This window comes from Phalacrocorax aristotelis, chromosome 3, assembly GCF_949628215.1.
Source record: "Phalacrocorax aristotelis chromosome 3, bGulAri2.1, whole genome shotgun sequence".
Taxonomy (NCBI): Eukaryota; Metazoa; Chordata; class Aves; order Suliformes; family Phalacrocoracidae; genus Phalacrocorax; species Phalacrocorax aristotelis.
This window is the reverse complement of record NC_134278.1, coordinates 121,975,774-121,992,406: the sequence shown is the minus strand read 5'-3', so window position 1 is coordinate 121,992,406 and position 16,633 is coordinate 121,975,774. Positions and strand designations below refer to the sequence as shown.

General features: G+C 37.6%; 1 protein-coding gene across 1 annotated transcript in view; it reads left to right on the top strand.

Annotated features, from left to right (window-relative positions):
* WDR64 (WD repeat domain 64) overlaps positions 1 to 16,633 on the top strand; it is a 77,517-nt gene that overhangs the window by 25,338 nt on the left and 35,546 nt on the right. Inside the window, exons 9-10 of the mRNA XM_075089805.1 lie at positions 1,247 to 1,326; positions 8,818 to 8,957. Of these exons, the coding sequence (XP_074945906.1) occupies positions 1,247 to 1,326; positions 8,818 to 8,957 (220 nt within the window). The remainder of the gene's footprint in view (positions 1 to 1,246; positions 1,327 to 8,817; positions 8,958 to 16,633) is intronic.

Below are 16,633 nucleotides of genomic sequence, written 5' to 3'. Positions count from 1 at the left end.
AGGCACTTCTGTTGCAAGGCCGTGACTTGGGAAGCACTTCATACTGCTGAAACCTCTTATTTGCACTGATGATAGAAGAGTATCAAGACTGTTCATTAAAGAGCCAATAGACAGTTATACAGAAGTATTAAATCTAAAAAATAAAGGAAAAAGATGAGAAATCCTGAGGAAATCTGACAATCACAATTTATATAAATTACTTGCTATTTTATACCACCAAGAGAATTAAGACTGCTCTGTTAGAGCTCTGGAAAGAAAGCTTTGCTCCCTCTAAGTAATAAGGAGTGAACAGCATTTTGTTTACACCTGCCTAGAAAGAGCAAGCTCTTTCATTAATCCTCAATGTTTCTGGAGTCTTTTGTCAATATTACTGTCATCCCCAGTTATGTTTTTCCATATCTTTAGTTACTTTCTAGCCTAGAATAAATTAATTACCTACTTGTCTGGATTTCAAAGAAAAAAGTTTAAATGTGTAGTCATTTAATTCTGTATAGCTTAATTGCACTGACAGTTATTGTTCCTGGGAGAGATGGGTGTTAGCCATACTATTGCTGACTCCAAAAATGAAGCAAATATCCACTCGTTAGTAGCAATGTATGAAACATGGAGAGATAAGAAGTTGCTCAAAGGATGGGTTCAGAAAAGACACTGTCAATCTCAGTCTGTGTTGGTTTTTTGAGTTCCTGTACTTCTGCAGTGAATGCAACAGAATAATTCAGTTGAGTTTCAGAAACCTGCAGTCTCTTCATATTAGTACATAACACAAAATGGATAAAATAGAGACTATGCATTATACATTATATGTAATCAGCAGAAAAGTAACTGCACTTACTTTATGCAGAATAGAGGCCGCGATATACCTCCATGTCTGAAACAGGGCAAAAGCAGTTAGTTTGATACTTTTCCTAGTGATGAACTGCATTAAGCACACAGGCATGTGTGAAGGCTTACTCTGGCAACAGCTACCATTTTAGGATTCTGTCTGGAGTATGACTGATAAAGGATTCAGGTGTTCAAATCAGAGGTTTACTACTTTAATGGAAAGTGTACTCTGTTCCCATTTCATTGATGCTAGTATCTATGTCACTGTTATAAATCAATTTGCTTTTAACAGAGATTGTATACATTATGCAAACAGCTATTCTACACACTGCAGAAAAGTAAAGGGGCAGTTTACTTTTTAATACTGTAGTCTACTTTTTCCTAATATTTCTTACCTGATTAGCTGTTTTATTAATGATTACAGACCTGTAAAGGAATTTTCTGTCCCTAGAGGTGTCAATGCCTTCACATACTGTGGAAAAGCAAAAGTCATTGTCACTGGGGGTGAGTACTGGATTTTTTTCCAAGAGATTGTTCTGTTGTGAATTTTTTTTCCAGTTAAATAAAATCAAATAAAACTGATATAGTGTCTTAAGAATTTAAATAACGGCTTATGTCTTAAATTATGGGAAACAGAGGTCTTTCTTTTAATTGCTGGGAGCCTTATTCTAAAAAGATACAGTTCCTGACAGGAATCTATCAAGGGCTCATTCTGGGTTTGATTCAAGTTTCATGTTATTTATATAATAAAACAGGAGAAACAGCACCTTTCCAAGTCATGGTGGTGACTGTCTTCTCCAAGTTACACACAGATGATCCTAGAGGTCTTTTCCAACCTTAACGATTCTATGATTCTATGATTACTCCTTGCAGTATCTGTTGATACCTTAGCAGCTCTGTTGAGAAGGACCTGGGAGTGCTGGTGGACAGCAAGCTGACCCTGAGCCAGCAACGTGCCCTTGTGGCCAAGAAGGCCAACGGTATCCTGGGATGCATTAAAAGGAGTGTGGCCAACAGATCAAGAGAGGTTATCCTGCCCCTGTCCTCTGCCCTAGTGAGACCATATTTGGAGTGCTGTGTCCAGTTTTGGGCCCCCCAGTTTAAGAAGGACAGGGAACTCCTTGAGCAAGTCCATCGGAGAGCTACGAAGATGATCAGGGGATTGGAGCGTCTCCCTTATGAGGAAAGGCTGAGAGACTTGGGTTTGTTCAGCCTGGAGAAGAGAAGACTGAGGTGGATTTCATCAATACCTATAAATATCTAAAGGGTGGGTGTCAGGACGATGGGACCGGGCTCTTTTCAGTGGTGCCCAATGACAGGACAAGGGCAATGGGCACAAGTTGGAACATAGGAAGTTCCACCCGAATATGAGAAAAATATTCCCTGTGCGGGTGCCAGAGCAGCGGCACAGGCTGCCCAGGGAGGCTGTGGAGTCCCTTCTCTGGAGATATTCAAACCCCACCTGGATGCGTTCCTGTGCCCCCTGCTCTGGGTGTGCCTGCTCAAGCACATGGGTTGGACAAGATGATCTCAGAGGTCCCTTCCAACCCCTACCATTCTGTGATACTGTGATTCTCTGATCATCAGGGCTCCCATCCTTTCCTATTACTTTTCCGCCATCCTTTCCTGTCTTAAGCAATCACATTGACCCATCTTAATACTTTCTATTCCTCTTCTCTCTGATCACATTTCCCCAAAGCTTTACTGTTAGTTGTTTCTCCCAAAGCAGACTGCAGAAACAGCACTCTTACATCCATTTCTCCCCCCTTATCCAATAATTTTTGTTTGCATGTTCTGTCTGACAGGGTGGTGCCCTAGAGTGACATCAGTGCTGCCTATCTCCACGTCTTCAGTGCGAGACTCTTGCTTAAAACTTTATTAAAAATTGTTCAGAATGTATCACATACCAATTCTTATGACTATATTTAACAAGAAGAAAAAAATGGCCAAGGCTCTGCTGTCCAGCCTTGATAACATGCAAGACAGAAAAATTAATTTGCAAAACAAAAGACCTAGGCATAGGAAATAGTGCAATTCAAGTTGAATTGTAGCAGTTTACCAAAGAGAAAACTGTGACAAATATGAAAATAAATATCAGACAGTTCTATTGATTTTCTAGACACAAGATTTAAGGGGAAAGTAATAGGGCTATAGGAAAGTTATTAGTGAAAATTCTGAAGTTCAGCCTTTGGGAGACCTTATTTACATTGATTACCTTGTTGCAAAAAGTAGTCTGGAAAAATTTACTGATGACATAAAGTAGGGCGGTCCTACATAACAGAACATTGTTAGTATTTCCTACAGGTAGAACTGGAGGATTTTACTGTAGTAATAAAAACAGGGTGAAGTGTCTGAATAGGACAGAAGGTCAATTACACCGGAACTAATGAAAGTTTCTGTTACACACTCCAAAGTTTTGCAGAAGCAGCAAAAAATCTGGATAAACTTCCTAAGAAAATAAGAATAGCTACGTTGGGGTCTGCTTAGCCCATTATCCCCTCACTGAGTGTGACCAGAAATAAACACCTATGGCAGAGTATAGGAATAAGGCAATCATGCAGCAATACTTGCCCTAGGTACCTGTGTTAGTTGAAATATCTGTTCTGCAGGTAACAAAGCATTAAATTCTCTGAATTTGACACTAGTAAAACCTCATGTTGTACCAGAATCCACTGTTCCAACTGTGGTTGATATGAGCCATGTTTGAGAAAGATTAGTTGAATATGGAAAAAGATAGGTGTAACCTATCACATAGAGACTAAACCTATCACACAGACTTAAAAGTGTATTTTCTATATCCTAGCAAAATTACAATTAACAAGGAATAGGATTGCTATCTATAAAAATATCAGGAAAACAAATATTAGAGGAAAAAATAGTCCAGTGATGTTCTGGGAGAGTCTTCTGAATAGTGGCAGTTGCAGGAAGTAACACCCTCCTCAGTTTAAAATTGAGCTTGAAATTTTTGAAGAGGATGGACTGCATATTTGTCTGTGATGGTGGAGGCTAGACTTGGAACGTAGGACCTCCTATCCCATCTAAAGAACTACCTCTTTTAGAAGGAGATGAGCTTTCTCAACAGTGCATTTTAATTTGTCTTAACTTTCACTGCACAAAGGTACAAAAAACATGGGCAACATGACAAAAGTTTAATAATATTGTGTTCATGGACTCTATAATGATGATTTTGAAAAAGTATAAGAATTGTACTTACTTCTAACAATCTTCCAGTCTATTTTTGGATCGTAACATTTACATCCCCTTAATTTGGAATCCGGTCTTGCTTGCTCACCCACTGGCCTTCATTTTGATATTAAAAGGTGTCCTCCTGCCTCTCACCCTCATTCCCAGTGCCCAGCCCTGCTGCTTCCCTTGAACACAAAAGGAAATTATTCCTGAGATGGATTACTAAGAGTCACAGAAGAGAGTGGGAATGCATGGGCAAGGACATGCATGGACAGGGAGGGAACATCTCTTTCAACTTCCCTGTGAAGTCTAGATCAGCCAGGGGCTACTATGAAACTGTACTCAGAATTAAGAATAATCCTTCAGCGCTTGAGAGAGGCATCTTCAAAAGTCTTCAAAAGTTGAGCTTTAGACTTCAGTGCTCTATTAATAAAATACACTGCTCACAATGGCACAGTCAGACTAGAGCACACTGTATTTGTCTCTGTACCTTAAAAGCCAGTTCTTGTCTGGGAAACACATGCTGATGATCCAGTTAATGACAGAATTAAACTCTTTCCAATGAATGTAGGCTAATGTTGTTGATTAGCAAGCCTGCAATTTTACCTGTAATATACCCTAAAATGCAAATACCAGAGCAGTTAAATAATTAAGGAATCATAATATATAGATTTCTTGGTGATGTGCAAACATTTGTAAAAACTATGTTAATATGTCACATTCTGCAATTAGAAGAAAAAAAAATCCAACCTTTGATTTCAGGCGAGCTTCCGAAGTATTCAGTGGGAATAAATCTGCTAACCAGTTTACTAAATCCCAAACTATTATTATTTAGCCTGGTGTTTATAGCACAAATGGTATGTAAAATACCACAATGTAGTATTACGCTAGGAATTGACTATTAAAAAAGTCATGTTTTAACATCCTTACTTTTCCATATTTTATTTGCTGTATTTGAATATGCTCATGAGTTTGCCAGTACTGTGACACAACCTAATTTTTTCTTCTAGATATTTGACATTTATAATAATGAATAAGAAAGATACAAGCAAACCTGGTACAGAGCTAGACTGTACTTTTAGCAAACCTGCTAAAAGCTACACTTCTTCAACTAAAAAAATGATAAAAGCATGACAGTGGCCTAAAATATGGAGCCCATAGTAAATTAGAATAACTTTTATGTGTAATATCTTCCATTAATATTATGTTGAATGGTAAAGTGGTAAGATTTTCCTCTTATTCTGTACCCATTTCAATTCTAACTCTGTCTTAATCATCACCTCAGGGATCAGCCACAGTTAAAATCAAATTATGTATGCATATAAAAGCTGGAGAAGATCAGTTTTAAATTATATGATACATCAACTTCTGACCCTATTATATCTTCAAATCCAGCTCTTGTTCTCCTGTGTGCAATAAAGTAGAAGAAAAACTATTATTGATTTCTACATCTAGCAGTAGAAGCTTAAGGCTGACAAAAAGAAGTCCTCTGCGCTTGCTCAGTACCCTTTGTGTATTCCTGGCATAAGTGAAGTAATTGGTAACATATCTTTTGTGTTGTTGGTTTTTTTGGTTTTTTTTTCCTGTTAAACTGGCACTATACATTGATATTGACATTTTCAAGAATTGCCAGGAATGCTAGTTATAGAAATCATATCCCAGGACTCCACTAATACTTTCCCTCACAAGCATAACCAGACCCTTTTCTGTGATGCAGCCTAAATTTAAGAAGAACATATGAAGAGAGACAAGGCAGCATCTGAAAAAAAAAAAGGCATTGGTCAATATGACAAACATATGAACTTGTGTTAGTTTGCCAGATTTCTAACAGTTCTGAAGAGGTTTTACAGATATTATAACCCAAGATTATTTAAAAGGCAGGCTTGAAGGAATGACAAGCTGTTTTAAAGAATAAAGGGTCCTTCTGTGTGCAAGGAGCAGCACAGAAAGAAACAAGGAGTTGTATTTTAATTTTCTAGTTTGCCAGAGGATGCCAAGCTAAGCCTAGCATTTTTTCCATTCAAAAATGCTATTGTTCTCAAGGGGGTTTCAACACCACCGAAATGCAGACGTCTCAGCAGACTTGTAATACCACACAAATTGCAAAACTGTGTCAGCAAGGGAGACAATTTGACAAAGGATCACATGTTCAGAGAATGCATTGGAATCCCTAACATCTAGCTAGAATAGAGCTGTGGTCATAGAATCTGACTTTTTAAAAAACCCTGAACACATATTTCATAATTATTTATTTTGGGATGGAGAACACCGAACAGAGCCCATTCTGATTCAAATCGTTGATTTCACAGAATCTTAAAACTTTGCTGTCTGATACGCAGACAGATAATTCATCTTCTTCAATCTTTTGTTGAATGTGTTTAGTACCCGTGCCTTCTGTGTCAGGACTCTGAATCCTGGAGGCATATTTGGAGCACAGAGAGAATAAATGTTCCAGCAAATGTTCCAGTGAAGAAGTGAAGCAGTGAATGCTAGGGCCAATCTGGCATTAGACCAGAAAGAGAGGAGAGAACATGTCTATTATAACCAAATCCACCATTATCTCAACATCAGTAAAAGGGACAAAAGGTAATCCACTATTTCACTTAAGAAGCAAACAGCATTCTTAATATAGGGAAAGGTTTTCTTTCCTAATGTCTCGTGTTCTTCCTGTTAATATCTTCAGTAAAGAACATGTATTAGCGATTCTATTCTTAAAAAAATGTCTCTGTGCTACAATTAAAGGGCACTATCCTCCCCTCTATTTACCTGCAGTCATCTCAGGAATATACAGAACTGAGTAATTAGGAAGGCTAAGAAAGGTCCTGTTCCTCAAAAACACAGCAAATAGATAGTTGAGTCGGTCAGACACTATCAGCAGCTTCTACCTACTTCACTGTCATTTTAAGACATGACAGTTTCCATTCGGGGCAGCTAAAAGGGCGTGTTGTTGAAGCAGTGTCTGTTCCCTCTGATTGTAACTGATCTCATCAGTGTCACTGACGGCTCCTGTCTACCATATTTTGTGTCATCCTGTTGACCTCATGGAAGGTCTGCAAGCTGAGTTTTACTCCCATGGTCTTGTTTCTCAGTAACGTATGCTGGCCTGGTCACAAAGACTCTGCTAACTTACCGGACATGCCTACAACAGCCTGACACACCACCCGGGGAAGCGAGCAGAGGCACAGCATATTCTGCACTTTCCCCATCCAAAAGGGGAAACCTCTTCACAAACCTCTTGTGCAATGACAGCCTTTTTAAGCTGCTTCCTGGCATGCTTACAGCATAGACAGCTAATCTAGAATAATTTTGCCTGAAAGTGCCTCTGAAAAGAAACTGGTTCCCACTGCTGGTCAGCAGTGTCTGTACTGCTGGTCAGCTACTTATCCATGGCTCCCCTTTCCTACGCAGCAGTTATGCCTCCATTGTGCCGGAACAGCCGTTTGCATGGTTGCATTCTCAGTCACACTTGCTAAACGATCTGGCATAAAACAAAATTACTTTCTGCTGTAGCTATTTTAAGAGTAGATCATTTCTCCAATGAGCCTCTCTCATTTAAAGAGGCTACATAAACAATGCGAGCAATTTATTTGAGAGGACAATAATGTTTACTGGAGGAAAAGGAAGGTGGGGTGCTCCTAAATGAATCACACATTGCTGTATTAAGAAGGAAAGGAATAGACCTCTGTAGAGAGACAGAGGGACTGACCAATGACAGTATGATGAACAAGCCTAAGGAAGATCCCTGCAGAGCAGACTGCAAGAGCTGACCTTTAGCTCTTCTCTTTGTTAACAAAACTGAGCCGACCTTCACAGTCTTGAGGTTTCGTGAACGTTCTTTTGGGGTGTGTACTTCCTAGTCTATGTTTCTGTGGCTTTCTGCACTTACTTTAAACCGAGAGAAAACTAAAACTCAAACTGAAGTCGATAAAATGTGACTGTTTCATTTATTGTGTGTCAAAATAGAGTGTTCAGATAATGGCACACAATTAATGCAATTGCAATATTTGCCAGGAAATTAAAGTTAAAATATAAATTAATTAATGTCAAATTTAAACTGGGCTCATATTCTCTTGAAACTCATGAAAAGTATGGCATCTTTCAGAGCCTCGGTACAGTTGCGTTTACATCAGTATGTAAACTCAGTTTAGTAATACATTTTTAATATCTTTTTGTTTTGAAATATTTATCTAAACTATTCTGAAAATAGTACCAAAAATATAATCTATAATGCAATCAAGGATTATTCCCTAAACTGTAGGCAAATTTAATGTTTGAACAGACATAATGAAAGACATAATACTCATTTACTTTAAGACACAAAATCACTCAACAGCATTTATCATTTCCTATGTGCCTTCAGCTTTCGTGTCTACTCCCTTTCCTGTTCTGCATGCCCACCCTCCTTCATAGAGGTGGTCATCCCCTCATTTCCTGGCAAAGTGGACACAAGTATTGTTTTGACATTTTTGTACATTAGATCTTTGAAGAAAAAAAGTGTAAGCCCCAGTTCTTTTTTCTAACAAAGTATTCTGCTCCTACAGGACTAATGCATGTAGTCACATCCAGCGTCCCTGACATTCCTCTAGCAAAATGAAAAGGCTTTCAAAGGCAAATCAGTTATGTGGTTTTAATACAGGTCTGGGGACAAGCTGGAATCCAGCCCTTAAAATGAAAAATTCACATCCTTATGTGGGAGTTGCCAACATGGTGAAAGCAGAGACTTATCAACACCAAGCTCTCCATTACAAGCTTATTTGTAATACCAGCGACTATTCAGTATTTCTGACTATATATCTTTTTTTCTTTCAGGTCATGACAAACTGCTTCGTTTGTGGCATCCCGCTGTTAATAGCAGGCCTTCAGGGAAGCTATCAGGACACCAACATAGTGTTGTGGAAATTGTGACAAATGAAAAAGATCAACATGTCATCAGCCTTTCCTCTGCAAAGGTAAAACGTAATAGAAATCAATGCTATACATGCAAGTAGGAATCTGTTTTTGAGTAAGTGCTTCTGATAGTATCTAGTCCTAATCTCATTGCTTATCTGTTCATTTGTTTTAATTAAAAAGTGGAGTTTTAGCTTAAAAATTCCGAATTATTTTATATTGAGAAGACCAAAATGGAACTATTTGGCACGTTTTCTTTCTGAATGTGACAAAAGAATACTGTTGTAACAGTAGATATTAACATTCTGGTAATTTCTGTATTTGGCATCTGAGAGAATTATAACATAACCTGTACCTGAATGCTTCGTTCAGTAGTGACCACCTGCAAAAACTTCCTACAGCTTCATTTACCCTTCTCTCTCCTGTCGGCCTACTAAATCCATAAATGGAGTTTTTCTTACACTGGTGACTCTATACCTTGTGTTCAGCTACTGACCTCCTTCTGGACAGTGTATTCTACAAAGCTTACTGATCCAAAACATTGTCTGTGGACAGGAATACTAATAGAATCAATAATAAAACTTTTTCAACCAAATACTGCAAGATTCTACTGAAAATAGATAGGTTTCCTTTAAGTTATTGGAATCATGGCATCAGTATTTTATCTCATTTGCCAAAATAAGACTGTTCAGGACAGAATAAAAAATCTAAAAATATGTGCAAAAATAAATGAGAAGCCCATGAAAGAGTAGTTATGAATAGCTATGGAGCTCTTTCAAGAGCTATCCTATGCAATATTTTCATTAACATCTGCAATGATGGAATAGGGAGCATACATACTAAATTAATCAGTTGCCCCCAACAGGTTAAGGCTGCAGGCCCTGGGCAGAATTATTACATTCCAGAATGGTCATTAAAATTGAAGGTATGATCTGTAGAAAATACCTCCTATAAAGCAATGGGGACCTAAAATAGTCTACTGAGATATCCATCTACCTCAAAGGTTTCCAGCTTTTTGTTGGGTTATGTAGGAAATATTACTGAGCTATTTATTCCGTCTGTGATGCTCCTCTGCCATAATTGCTCACCAGTGCTCATTGAGGTGCCAATAAATACCACGTTTTAATGTTTTTAATCCTATTCTTAAAATAACCCACACTCTTCTAAAAGTATTAGCTGAAAATAAGTTGTCAGAAATCTCCCATCTTCACATAATCCTGGCACAATAACCATTCCCCCTCCTCACTTCTATAAATCTTTACTTGGCTGTTCTATAGGTAACTCTGTACATTTACTACAGGCATACATTACTGCCGAATTAAGGAGGGCTTTGACAGATAGCCTGCAAGCTACACATGTAGGAAAAATGGAATATGACATAAAACGTGACAAGGGGAATGAATGTATGTGAAGATATTTGTTGAAAAGCAACTAAGAATGAAGCCCCCGGGGCAGTCAATGACTAGAAGATCTCTTGAGTTCCCTTGTGGGCCTTTCTGTGATTCAGTATGATGACTTAGAGGGAAGCAAAATCTATTTTACAAGTCTCCAAGTATGTGGACACCTGAACTTAACTAAATGTAGCTGAGTTGTGCCAATGACATCAGTAAGATCACTTGTACATGAAAACGAATATGTGAAAGTATGTTTTAATTAAAAGCTCTGTGTCTTAAAACAGCACTGTAAATTATAAGGCAGAAATTACACTTCTCAAAACTAAAAAGAAACTGAGATAAATTCCTAGACTTTCAAAAGTAAGGTAAATCTTGTGGTCATAGTTGAGAACTACATCAAAGAGAAGTCTAAAGGACTTTACAAATAAAGTAACAATCACTCTGTGCCTCAAAGAATTTACGACCTGTAGATGATACATGGTATACACAATAGCAGAGGAAGGTCATCCATAACAGGATTGCTTCCAACCCATTTAAAGCACATTTTTGTTTGTATAGACAAGAACCAGGTATTATAAAAAAGTGTGCAACTTCCCAGGGAACTTCTAATGTTACATTAAACACATAATTTGTTTCCACAAAAAAAAAAAAAAAAAAACAACAAAGACCAGGTTTTTTTCTATCTGCTTAGCATAAGAAAAATCAAAATAGTTTTCTCTATTTTCATCTTTCAGTGATGGTGATATAGGTTTTGCTGAAGCAAAACAAGGAGAACCTACATATCGGCACTGAAAAATAAGTTAGAGAGATATCAATGTTCTTATGGAAGCATTGTAACCAAGGGAAACAAAATATCTTTATATTCAATAGAGTTTACATTAGCTGTTTGACAGAATAGCAGAACTAGGGAAAAGCTTAGGAAAATCAAATTAATACTTTTTCTGGACATTCCCAAAATTCAATTCAACCTAAACCATGTCATTGTTATCATGCCATTTTTCAGCTAAAAATACAGAACAGGATAAAAAGTAGGGATTTTTTAAAATTAAGATTTGTAATTGTTACATTACCATATTTGAAGGCTCAGATAGATTTTTTACTTTATGGCTATTTTTCTTGAAGTATACTGAAAATTTTCTTGTCTCACTGTAAAGATGTTTTTATGCTATATAAACTACAGAGCTTCAAAACAGCATCATAAAAGTAAACTAAATTTAATGCATTAGGGAAATATTTTCCTCTGATGACAGAACCTGAAAGAAGATTGTAGTATTTCTCCTGTCACTGTTGGGTTAAACTCTATGTTTATGTGTATTCACAGACTGGGGTGTTCTTTATACAGTCAAGGCCTCTATCAGAAATGCAGTAAACTTCTGTATATTCTGTGCACCCATTTCCTTGGGGGAGTGAGATGAGAATGACAACAGCATCATCTTCCCAGTCGAGTTGAGTTTCTTAATTCTCGCCAGGCATAGATAGTCCTTATTTTCTGACATAGTGAGACTGTAGTCTCTGCTGTGAGAAAGGTATGTTTTCACAGGTGGACAATCATAGCTTCTATCAGACAACCAGGGGAAGTCAAAGAAAGATGGGAAATTTTTATACATCATACAAGAATACAAAAAACTTACATGTTACAATAGATAAACTTCTTATTATTTTTAGTTTTCTTTGAAGGACTTGAGAAATAGATGATATGCAAATGCTTTATTAAACTTTCACTACATTTGCACATTGTACTCATGAGACCTGTCCTGGGCATAAGACACTACTATATTTTTGTGTAATAATATGCATGTCAGAATTAAGAAACTATTTTGTATCTGTCCTTCTCTAGCTCCATCACTCCTCTTGTAAGCAGACACATGCCGATGATGTTCAGTACTGTGGGCTCAGTGGATCCTGTGGCCATCCCACATCTTTTCTGCTGCAAGCAGAGACTTTAATTGCTAAAGAGGTAGATTATATCTGTTAAAATAAATTCTCAAAATATTATGAGATTAGGGTAATATGTTAAATGTCCTTGCCTTTGTTATGGGTCAGACAATGGGATGGGCTGGACAGTGGGAATAGGGGATCAGTGACAGGGGATTTAGGAACCTTTTAGAGCAAAAAAATTCCCAGACCGTTTTCTTGTTTGTTAGATTGCATATATTGCACTTTACCTCTGGCTTTCACTCCCTAGAATTGTAACATGTAATTTTGTATGATCTGTTACGTATTACTTTATGAAGATCAATAAAAGTTAATGTTGGATAGATGGCTTTTAAGATATTATGTGAGCTATATTCCCAGGGATCAATATCAATAGAGGTAGAAAGCTACAAAGCATATTCTCCCTGACTGTATTTCAGAAAATCAAATAGTCAGTCTTTTGGTAGTCAGTTTTCTTTGGTATGCTTTGTACATAGTTTTAACTTCATATAGTAACAAAATGTAAAAGTTTTGAAACCAGAATTCAAACAAATAATTTTACTACCTTGTTTGCCCTCATATGACCTCAAAGGATTTTTAAGACTGAAAAGCCATACACAAATGTACTCACAAGAATATCTCCACAGCCCATATCTAATTGATTTATACTACAGAGGTCAAAAGTAAGGGATCACATTGTCTTTTAGTTGCAGACTTGTGCTGCAGCAAAGGTTTGCAGTCTGAAAAAGTAATGGCTGAGTTAGGGGACTCAAAAACTCCAGTGAATGGTTTTAAAGATACCAAAAATGTTACACATTTTTACAAGAGTACTGGGGGATTCAGTTGATGGTATTAGCCTTAGCTGCATACTACAGAACACTAATGTATGCCATAGTTTATAGAGAAATGTAACAATGAACCATGGTTTCACAGCACTAGTGCAAAAAACCAGAAATCACAGCGGATTTGTATTAGAGTGGAAGAGCTAGTTTACAAGATTATTAGCTCTAACAGTCTTAGCATCCGAGAGCATTGAAAACAAAGACCGGAGCCCAGAAGGGGAGGGAGGCATCAGTGTGTTAAGGAAGTATCAAAAGAAACATGCAACACAATGGCCTAGATACAAAACAAATATCTCTGTGAAGAGAACAGCCTGATCGTGCAGACCCAAAATCAAAACCTAAAACTCCGTTAAGTAAAAAGGTTGTCTTTGTTTCTGAAGTGCAAGCATTCTTCAGAACTGGTAAGTTACTTGTAACTGCATACTAGATTAAAGGCAATATTGAAGTTATCCAAGAAGTTTAGGAAAGCAGACATAAATAAACTATTTTATATCATGCTCATTTTTAAGACCTTCTCTTTAACCATATGTCAAAAATTGTAAATAGAAATAAGTGAAAGGTTTTTAACACAAGGGTCACTATTATGCATTGAGGGAGATTGTCCCAGTGACAAAACTTAAATGAGGAAGTACATTGTTGTCTTTTTGGTGTAAGACCTTTTAGCATATGTTTTGTTTGCACTGTGTGCAAGCAATTGGTTTGATCGCTGCAAGTATTTCAGGTGTTTTCTGCAGCTGGAATATTTGCTTCTGAGGTCTGCTTTCAATTACAATTCCAGGAGTTAGTCTTTTCATTATGAAATACGACTACACAACAGTTCAACTTCTTTGATTTGTGATGACTTGCAATATTTAAAAAAAAAAAAAAAGCAGTCTGATTATCTGCAAGTCCAATTGTTGAATAAGCCAAGGGTCAGTTAGACCTACACAATGCTTGTTCTATTCAAGTTATTTTTAAGATGCATGTGCTTTATTTTAGAGGACTGTTCTGCTTGTTTTTCATTTGTTGCTGGATGGCCTGACCGGATTTCAGTCAACCTCTTCTGACACTGCCCAAGTCTGTTCACATGTCTTAACCTTGTGAGTTAGGCAGATGCTTCCAAAAGTACAGACTACTCAGCAGGACACTCGTGTCTACAGGGAAGTCCCATGTTCGCGTCGCAGGGGAGGGAGGGACAGGGGGAGGGAGGAAAAGGGTGAAGCAGAGCTCTGAAAGCATTGGGTGTTATAGGTTTAGCCCTTAGTAAATGCAGATCTCCAGTATAAAGAGGCTTACTGTCTCAGGCAGTCTACTTAAAAACCCCACCTTTCTAAGTAGAAAACTAATCTCTATTTGCAGTGAACCCTCGCGCAATCCCACTAAATGATACACAAGGTGAAAGTCTCTCATTCTGTAAACTAGTAGTCACATCAACAAGGATTAAAAGTACAGCAGAAACTGCATGAGTTACATTCAGACAGCAGAGTATAGTTCAGCTTTTATTTATTATGATAAATGTGCAATCCACCTCCTGAATGAACCAGAGAATTTGACTGGCAATTGTTTTAACATAGGCCTCGCTACGCTGTGCATTGACATTACTTTGCTGAAAAGTAAAATGTGAGCACTATGTGGATTATTTTCCTTAAATCAGATGCTTATGCACCAGTCTTCATTATGATAGCTCAGAATTTCAGGTTGTGTCTAAACTGAATTTCAAGAGTTCTGTCCAGCTCTCTCCTCCTGGTGCAAAACTTGGCTGCATCCCCACTTAGCATTAGCGTTAGGACCAATGTGCACACCATTCTCTTGCACCCTACTTCCCAGCACAGTTATTTCCACTGAAATAAACCTAGGCGTGAACAGAACAGAGTTTGCCAGCACTGTTTGTCTGGGTTCCTGTACAGATTACCAGGGAGCAAACACTCTGGGATGAATTGCGACACACTATTGTTTCAGTGTACTGTACAGTTCAGATGTAATGGTAATATCTATGTGTACCATTGTGGCACTTGACCTTAGTACTCTGGTCAAGATCAGCTATAGACACGGTGCTCTCAGCACCGCCTGTGGTAAAACAAAAAAAATCAGAGGCTCACACGTTTGAAATCAAGTAGTCTTGTTTCTGTCAGTCCCCCTGTATATAAGGTAATCTTAAAGGAAATACTAACTATTTATGTAGTGTTGTAAATTAAGTATAAAAATCAGAAGTACAGCTATACTATCATAAAATTAATCTGGATGATCTTGACATAGATATTCTTCAAGAAGCAACAAACAAGATCACTTTGGCCCTCCTTCATTCTTAACCAGTCAAAGTGGTGTTTTGCAATCTAATGCATAGACAGCTGGAGACAAGTCTGGATCTTTCTACACTCTCTTCTAAAAGGCGAGCTGGTGCCAAAATCTGAAATGTATATGCATGGCTTCTTGGTTTGCAAGGAGAAAAATAATCACTGCCAGTGCTGAATTAGTCACTAGCTCTCACACCTTTCTAGAACCATGAGATGATGTAAAATGAGCACCAGTCAAATATATCCAGTGAAAGAAAAATAATATCAAAGGTTTCCCTTATTCTTCCCTAGATCAGTTCTGCTTGTCAGCATGGGAAACACCTGGTATCTGAGCAGTGCTGTCTTCTTGCAGCACTTCAGGGTTTTTGTGGTAGACATCAATAGATCTGCACAGAGCACACTTATTTGGGTGTCAAAAATCAGTACTGTATTGGTGGCAGATGAGCCCAGGACACATTGCACTGAAACTTGGTTCAAAAAACATGTAGACATGACAATTCAGGACATGGTTTAGGAGACATGGTGGTGTTGGACTTGATGATCTTAGGGGTCTTTTCCAACCTTAATGATCCTGTGAGTCTATGATTCTATTCTATGACTGGAATTCATGTGAACTGTTTTGAGCAGACTTCTTTATTTACACCGGGGCATTTTGGCTAGTGTGCAATACAGCTTTCTGGAAAACATTGAAGAAACCTTCTGTGATATTTCATTTAACTGAAAACAGATTGCCTTGAGCCACTAATAATAAAACAAACTTATTATTATGACAACAATTAAGAAACTATTTTGGAATTTGAATTCAAATAATGGTTCCATTTAAGAAAATTAAGATTCCTTAAACTAGTCCAGCCTATAAGCACTTCTTTGCTCCAATACTATAAGGATTTCTTGATGGAACAAATTATTAGTAAACTGCTGTCAGGCAGCTATTAAACAATTATGTATATGTCGAATTCTCTTACCACAAAAGTTAAACTTACTTTCTTGGTTTTATAACATAAGAATACCTACAAATTAGGCAGAGCCATAGATTTGTGAATAGTTTCTGTATGTCATATGTATAGTCATATGAATTAGTATTTCTATAGTAATAACACTGAGGAAGAGGGGAGGGCACAAGCAGGGATTCTCGTAATTCTGTGCTGCTGGACTTGCTTCAGAAAATAATATTCCTGGAAATATATTTGTTCCTGATCTCCCAGGTTGTGAAGACCTTAAAGGTAACAGTGTGCATAGGTGCAATTACAGTTGTAGTCCACAGCCATGTCTTTTTCTTCAGCTGTTACGCAAAGTGAATTTACTAGGAGATCTG